Below are 8,679 nucleotides of genomic sequence, written 5' to 3' on the forward strand. Positions count from 1 at the left end.
GTGAACAGCCACATATATGTGTTTATTATGCAACGGATTTCTGTTGATGTTTTTGTCCATAGTTTTGTGTGTGCTTCTCTATCCTCCGACTTAGAAATATGTGGTGGAATATGTAATCACTAACACTTAAATAGACCTTCGCGCATATCTGCAGAACTGAGCTGGCTACTCGGCTGCCATACATCTACATCCAATCAGTTGGACAATTCTTTTACATGAACAATTTTTACCTCGTATATGCATGCGCAGCCCACTACAAGAGAACTAATTTCCATCATACAGGGAAAGAAGGTTATTATCTATATGAGATTTGCCTCCCACCCCTACCCCGTATTTGAGTTGAATCATTTTCTACATACTTTTCTATATTCTTTTATTAATGTTTTTCTTTTTGATCTTCTTTTTGTATGTTGTCACTCTGTATTAATTAATATACAGTTCTGATGTTTACTGATTCTCAGTAATTAATTCGCGTGTTCATATCATGTCATAATCTCCATAGAAAGGAAATAAGTATGAATGAAAGTGTCTCCGTGGTTAAATAAACACAAAACTGCTGTACACTCAAAAATTTTGTACAATAGATTGGGCTGTAAATGAAAGTTTGTTTTTTAAGATACAATCTTTATCTTTTATTTCTAATTTAAAAATAACGCTGAGCGATATTACATCGTCGGTGACAGCGATATAACATCGTCGTGGGAATCACATCAATTTTATCATCACCGGGTTTGAGGAAACTTGTGGACTCAAAACCGTGATTTTCCACGATGCGATATAAAAGACGGTTTCCATAACTGATTTTAGTGTCTCTTGTGATTTTGAAATTAAATTTACAGAATGTGTTTGCTTACTAACAATGTTAAAAGTAAATATTAATTAAACAAACCCCACGTGCGTTGGGGTTTTTTTCTTAAAAAAAAAACATTTTCTGAAAAGAAATTATTAAGATTTGTATGATTTTTTTCAACACTTTAAAATAAATTTAATTGATTTTATTATATAAAACAACAAGGGAAAGTAAACATATCTTGTTATATATAATATATGTACAATTATTCAAAATAAAATACAACAATATCAAAATAGAGCACTATAAACTGTCTACAATCTGACTGTCACAACACGGGGTTATCAATCTATTCAGCACCATTCACGGACGATAACTCTGCCTCTGAAGCTGATTCCTCCAGTTTACTTCCGCCATTCAAGCCATCCACCGCTTTCTTATTCGTCTCAGTTAAACACTTAAAAAAACAATAAAAAATACACTTATGTTTATAGAACCACGGAAATTTTTGTAACCTTATCACATACATTAGTAAAGCATTATTTGTACAACGCAAATGATGTGTACAAATCTCCAAAAACTTTCTATCATTCAGGGATAAGGAATAATTTTTTGTAATATAAGTAATCAAATACAAAAAATCCCAAAGAGCTATATAATAGGTTTGTTAATACCTGATATAGTGTAGTCTTGAATCCTTTGTGAGTTTTCATGTGAGCCTTGCGGTTTTCTTTCCCTGCAACAAAAAACATCCATGTGACATTCACTAAAACTAACTTTTAAAACCAAGTTCTTTGAAGTTAATAGCAAGAACATACTTGTAAAACGCTTGTGGCATATGGAACACTCATAACCCTTACTAGAATTATGCAAACGCATGTGAAGTTTTAAAGTCTTTGGGTGACTGAAAGACTTCTTGCACATACTGCAACTCAATTTGGTCTCTACAAACAAAATGCAAAAATATATAATATATATAAAAATGAACAAAATAGCAAATGACTGTACTTGTGTATAAGGAATAAAATCAAAGAAATGACTTGTATCGATAAGTACATGATTATAATGTATTCTGTAGTCTGAATTATCATCTCCCTTATTTCTCATCATATTTACCTGTGTGCTCCGTCTTCAGGTGATCTCGTAGCTCCATTAGGTTAGAGAACTGACTTTTACAGTCAGGACAACACACTGGGCCTCTGTGAAGGGTGGACTCTGGCTTCCCATTGCCTAATGCTTCACAATGCTCCTGAATGTGAGAAACTAAATCGGATATTTTGAGGAGCACCTGCTCACAGGTTGGGCACTTCAGTTCCACTGATGTCCCATTTTGTTTAGTGTTGGACACACTTTCAGGTGATTTATCCTGCTGTGAGTTTTCCTGCTTCACTTTATGCTCCTTACCATTTACAAGTTGTTGTTTCCTGGATTTACCATTGTCCCCAGAGCGTCCATGGTGACAAATCTGGTGGTTCTCTAACTCTGCGCTAAAGAAAAATTTCTGGCTGCAATCTACGCAGGCAAATCTCCGAGCACCAAGGCCATGCTCCACAGCATGCTGCTGAATATCTGCAGCATTTGTGAACAACTGACAACAAATACTGCATCTGAATTCGGAATTCTGGTAGCTATGTTCTATTAAGTGACACTGTAACTTTGCTGGGGAAGTGAAACTAAGAGAGCAGAGCTTACATTCATGAATATTGCCCTCTTTCATGACATGGGAAGCCACATGTTGCTGAATATCCTCTTCAGAGTCGAAAGATTCTTGACACTTGATACAAGTGTAGGATTTTTTGTGTACTTGCTGATGAGCTTCCAATTGAGAATGTGATGAAAATGAGGCTGGGCACTGATTACATGTGACATCACTAGAAGAATCAAAGGAATGATGAGTCAAATTGTGAGCCTTTAGGAGAAGACTCGACTGGAAGGTGGCCTGACATTTATGACAAGTGTGGTCTTGTTTTCTACCATGATGAGTGACAACATGAGCCTCTAGCTGCAGAGGGTTCAGAAAACTATCCCCACAAGTCTCGCAGTGGTACAGTGACTTGCTCCCATGGTAACATACCTTGCAGACAAAATAGTTACGACCACTTGCATTGATTTTGGAGACCAAGTTTTCTTTAGTTTTGAATACTTCCAGACAGACACAACAGGTGAATGAGCTACTGTTGGCCTGGAAATGATGTCTTCCATGCATCTGAAGCTCAACCATCGACACCAGTGTTTGGCGGCAAATCAGACACTGAATGTAGTTACTCTGGAATCCATGCTCCTGGGTATGGATATAAAACTGTTCCTCTGATTTGAGTGCCACCTTACACAGGACACAAACATTGCCCTCCCTGATCTTGCAGTGGGTCAACTTATGCTCAGCCAGAATGCTGGGAGTAGGGAATACTCTGTCACAGATGTTGCATTTCTCATCCCCATTGTTGAGGTGTATCTTCATGTGTTTATCCATTTCAGTACGGTTCTTGAAGGTCTGACTGCAGTACAGGCATGATACATTGACCCTGTCTGGTGACATAAACAAAGACAGAGACTTAGGGGGTGGGGTCTCAACTGATGACACAGATACCTTGTCTTTACTTATAGGGGGGTCAGGACTTGGGTCTTTCTCTCTATTCTCTCTGTGTTGATTATCGAGCAGGGTTTGTGGTTTTATATCTGATAAAAAAGAGGTAATACATAAAGTTAAAAAAGAATTATAGCAGGCAGTATTTTCATTAAATGTACTGCTTCATTTATTCATAATTTAAGCATTATAACAATCCAATTTATTTATGAAAAAAAATTTAAACTTCAATGCTTTGGAATCATAAGAATTTGTGATGGCTCAATTTTTGCTAATTTTTTGGGGTCTCCCTCACCCATGGAATTTACATCCTTGATAAATTGTAAAACAAAGTACATTTGTATTAATTCATTTATCATGAAAATTAATAATTCCCCAAATTTTTTTGGAAATCTCCATGTGATACAATTAACAACAAATTTTAAACCTGAACAAATACTGTGGTTTCATAAATATTCGTTGAATACCAATTTTCGCGGATTTCGTTGTTAAGTTGATCCAGGAAATTCAATATTCACTGAAGTGCAATTTCTATTAACATGTTCTATTGATAGGGTCATTGGCCTCGAATTTACGTATCCTTGAAACTGTGATTATCACTTTATCCACGAAAATTGATACCCTTGAATATTAATGAAATCACAGTAGTGACAAAAAGCATTAATCCATTGATCATACATGTTGACATGTATGACGCAAAATTACGTAACTTTTTGAAATTTGACAATCCATAAAAATTGGTCCCAATGAAACTTGATGATTTGAAAGTATCTTTAAACATAAGTTTTTTTCTAATACCATGGATATGTCAAAATAAGTTTAAAATAAAGCCGGACCATTGTTCCTTCAAATAATTTAACCTCTATTTCTCAAATTTTATCATGAATTTACACTAAAATTATGTTCTTCCTGATAAAAAGGGATTTACCATTCAGTCTTTAAAAAAGAGTCTACAGTACAATTTCTGCACCTTTGACAGTAGTCATACCTGTAAGCTGCTCCCCACTGACTGCTTTCAAGATGGCTGACAGACCATGATCATGGGCTTTGTGACTCAGCAGAGCTGGATGATGGGAGAACTTCATGTCACAAATGTTACAGGTGAAGGTCAAATCAGAGGACTTCCAGATCCCCGGACTGCTGCGGGGGGAGAAGAAGTTGACCTCATTTAAATGGGAGTCCTTGTTTCCACCAAAACTTAATTCCATCAGATCTTTTTCAACCTAAATCATCAAAAATAAAGTTAAACATGTTGTAAAGTTGACACCTGATCATTAAATATTTTTAAATCAAATTACATTGTACAGTAACACTAATAGATTTAAAGTGAGAAAAAGCCTAGGCCAATGTATCTTGGATGTGATGGTTGATCCGAGCTGATTTTACCTTCACTTTCACGTTTTGTGGGTGCTGTGATTTGGGCGTGCCCCGGTCTGACACACGCTGGGAAGGTGTCTGTCTGTCTGTTCCATCCTCTGATGAATGGACACTCTGTACGTGCTTGTCCAACAGGTACTCTACATGGAACGACTCGGAACACATGGAACACTTGAAGGGTCGACTGTGTGTTGTCAGGTGACACTGGAGTTCCATCTCAGAGGAGAAACTGTCCTTACAGAATAAACACCTATCCAAAAGATTAACACTTTTCAACATACTATCAATACTGTAAATTCCTTATATTATGCGAGTTCTTAATTCCACCATCCCACTGTTTGGTATCAAATGGCGAAACATAAAATCACGAAAGCAGAACTTTTTTCCTTATTTTATATTGTTCTCAGCTCTCAAAAAATAATGGTGAGTTTTTAAAATCTGCTAAGAGTGCTTCTTGTGATTTTATGTGAATATTCATTCCTCGTGTTAAATTAGGAATCTACAGTATACAACACAGTAAAACATGTATATAGCAAACATGCTTATAATGAATTGACACTTATAGTGAAGTGATTTTCATTCCTGTGGGTTTTAAAGATATTTTGAACCTAACAGATATAATGATATAAGTTTATAACCAAGCAAGATTGTCCATCCCTGGCACTTTATTATTAACATGTTTAATTGTACATGTAAATAATTGTGATGTATCCTGAATCATCTCAATATCAGATTTCCACACTTCTGGATATGCTAATTAAAATGTCAGATTAAATACGGTATCAATTTTTAAGATAATTTCTGAAAGAACAATAATTCATACCTGAATGGTTTTGCCATCTGTAGGTGGTTTACTCGTACATGTGCAGTCCACTCCACCTCGGAGCGAAACACGGAGTCACACTTGGAGCACCTGTACAGCTTACACTCATTGCTGTGCTTTATAGCAAAGTGGACTTGAATGTTCACCTTGGAGTCAAAGATCTCCTTGCACAAAGCACACCTGAAATGGGAATGAAGTTCATGACATCTTCAGTGAATGCTGTTATCAAAATTGGATCAATAAATCAAGACAATAGTGAAAAGGTAATGGTACGAAAACTATGCTACTACTTATGTATTTATTAATCATCACATCATATGCATTTAATTTAATATTCTTGTGAATTGATTCTCATGTATTTTACCTGTACAGATGATGGGCATGAATATCCATCAGATGTTTCTGAAGTTCATCTGGCTTAGAGAACAGCTTCACACAAGTTGTACAACCATATTCCGTGGAGACACTGAGGTAATGGGACACAATGTGCTTCTCAAGCTGCTCCTCATTTGGGAACTGCAGACTGCAATGCTTACATGGCAAGCCGGAAACACCTGGTGACAAGGAGGATGACACAGACACTGGTGACAACCCCGAGGAAATTCCTGGAGAAGACAATGCCTCCTGAAGCTTCAGTGGAGCTTTTGCCTCAATATGTAACTTCAAGTGGTTTTGGAATTGAAGAAAATCACTGAATCTGGAATTGCACTGCTCACATGTCATCTCTGCTTTGGTGTGATCAGATCCCCTGAAACCGGACTTTGTAAAATTGGACTTCCTTGGGGTGGGGATTTTCAGATTTGTTTGTGTGTGTAATTTCTTCTGCTTTTCTTGATCATACCTAGGATGATCCAGCACAGCATGCTTTAGAAGTTCAGCCTTTGACTTCCGATGTTCATTAGGATGCAGTGCCCTCTTGTGCTGTATGAGTGTCTCAATACTTCCAAACTGTCTGGAACACAGTGAACAAGGGTATTTGATGTCAAGACATGGCTGGTTCTGGTGAACAGCCCTCATGTGTTCATGCAAACTGTACAAATTCTTATATGGTGCATTGCAGTAGTTACATGTGTAAACTTCTGCTGGTTTTACAGAATGAACACTCTGCATGTGGATCTCTAAAACTTCCAAGGTATCAAAATCACTGCAAAAACAGTATGGACACACAAGCAGCTCTCCCTGAAGAGATGGTCCATTTAAAGGTTTAGATTGACAAGCCGATTGGCCTTTTATGTCGCTTTCATGAGAACTCATGTGCACATACAAATCATACAGATTTCCAAAGACCTCTGAACAGAGAGGACATTTGTTCCTTGTTTCATCCAAGTGGACCTTTTCAACATGATTATCAAGGTCGTCCTGAGTAGGAAATACACTGCCACAGAGGGAACAGAGGAAATTCTGACTGCTGACCTTTTCATGGGTCATTAGATGATATCTGAAGTCGGAGAGGTTGGTGAATGACAGTGGACAGTACATACAATTTAAATTCATGCCTTTGTTGCTGTCAGCCTGATGTTCATGTGTTGTCATGTGAGACATCATTACATCAAGGCTTGTAAATGTCTGTTGGCAAATTTCACACTGGAAACTAACCCTTGAGGAATCATGGGTCTTCATATGGCTTTTCAGGTGGTCACTTCTAAAACAGTTATTTAAGGTGTAAATTGAAAATTGTGAGGCCAATACCAAAGAATAAAATCACAATTAAATAATCTGGAGAAAAAAAATACTAGCTTGTAGTCTTTTTATCATTCTTAGCAAAGACTACAATTTCAGATAATTTTCACAGAAGAAATCATGTTTTAATAATGGGTTTCTTATTAACCACTGAGCTCTTACGATGGAATAAGAGGTGACAAAGTATATGCAACTTGCCTCCCTTGGATCAAGCATTACCTGACAAAAGCAGCTTGGCACTGCGGACATTTATACTTTTTTTCTCCAGTATGGAGTTTTACATGTCGGTCCCTGCTTCGCTTGTGCCTGAATCTTCTACTACACACGGAGCATTTGAATGGAAGCTGGTCACTGTGTATCTGTAAAACGTTGTATACACAATCAAGTAAAAAGTCAAGATAAATTCAAGTACAGACAGATGATTAAGAAGAGATTTAATCAACCAGTTTCTAAACTTAACTTTATTTAGAATTATTCATTCCCTAGTATAAGTAAGATTAGAATTGCAAAATGAAAGCAATTACAGTACTGTTATTTCAAATAAATGTAGAACAGCCGAAACTTCTAAAGAGTTTGGTATATATATTTTTGTAATAAATTTGATAATCAAAACGAGGCAAACGGTTCAATCAGCCCTTTTACCCCATTATAATTAATTATAACTTAACCACAATCAAAATTTGGTCAAGTTTAATTATTTTAAGATATATACTTAAACATACTTTATAAGAGCTACAAAATGAAGGGCCAAACATACAACAAGTTGAGAAATAAACAAGAATAGGTCACAAAGAGTGATTAAGGTGACCAGGGGAAAGGAGGGAGTCATCTCCTAAATTTTAAAAAAGTTTCATATTACTGACCTTTTTAAAAATTAAAGGGATATTGATCCTTTTCTGCATTTTCAACAAAACACTTAGTACATAGTTAATGTAAACCTGACAAAACAGGCTATTAATTTAATCTAGGGTATTGGAAGCAGAAATGGACCTTTTCTCTTGGATAACGTACTAAGTGGGATCTAATTCTGTATATTTACTTTTGGGGTTTGGTCTGTAAATTGATTTTGTGTCCCTGGGGAGAGCGAGTAAGCCTATCTGCTCTCTATGTGGACCTTGTGATATTAATGGCAGTGTGCATTCCTAAAAGTCACCAGGCACATTATAAGAGTTGTGCTGTAGTACATGTATTACCTATATGTGTGTATAATAAGCAAGTAATCAAAGGTTTGACATTAAACTTCATGAATATTTATCATCTATGTTGAACATTATGGTATTTTGATCAGTTTAGTCAAAGTAGAATGAATCATTCTGTGTAACCATTTTTTCATGGCCAAATACATGACAGTATTAACCATGAAATTGAAAGTAGATCGGTAATAAATACATGTACCAGGTAATACCAAAATGCAAACATTAGACA

The 8,679-nt window shown here is 36.3% G+C and overlaps 1 protein-coding gene across 3 annotated transcripts in view; it reads right to left on the bottom strand.

Annotated features, from left to right (window-relative positions):
- Positions 1-980: 980 nt before the first annotated feature.
- LOC105331022 (zinc finger protein 423) overlaps positions 981-8,679 on the bottom strand; it is a 21,832-nt gene continuing 14,133 nt past the window's right edge. For 2 of the 3 annotated variants that reach the window (XM_011433020.4, XM_066080188.1), the window contains 9 exons: positions 7,474-7,613; positions 5,939-7,216; positions 5,575-5,754; positions 4,761-5,001; positions 4,363-4,597; positions 1,907-3,466; positions 1,609-1,734; positions 1,465-1,526; positions 981-1,247 (listed from right to left, as the gene is read on the bottom strand). In XM_011433020.4, coding sequence (XP_011431322.3) covers positions 1,140-1,247; positions 1,465-1,526; positions 1,609-1,734; positions 1,907-3,466; positions 4,363-4,597; positions 4,761-5,001; positions 5,575-5,754; positions 5,939-7,216; positions 7,474-7,613 — 3,930 coding nt within the window. In that variant the 3' untranslated portion in view covers positions 981-1,139. The remainder of the gene's footprint in view (positions 1,248-1,464; positions 1,527-1,608; positions 1,735-1,906; positions 3,467-4,362; positions 4,598-4,760; positions 5,002-5,574; positions 5,755-5,938; positions 7,217-7,473; positions 7,614-8,679) is intronic. The other variant, XM_011433021.4, reaches the window with a different exon arrangement.

Source organism: Magallana gigas, chromosome 3 (genome assembly GCF_963853765.1).
Source record: "Magallana gigas chromosome 3, xbMagGiga1.1, whole genome shotgun sequence".
NCBI lineage: Eukaryota > Metazoa > Mollusca > Bivalvia > Ostreida > Ostreidae > Magallana > Magallana gigas.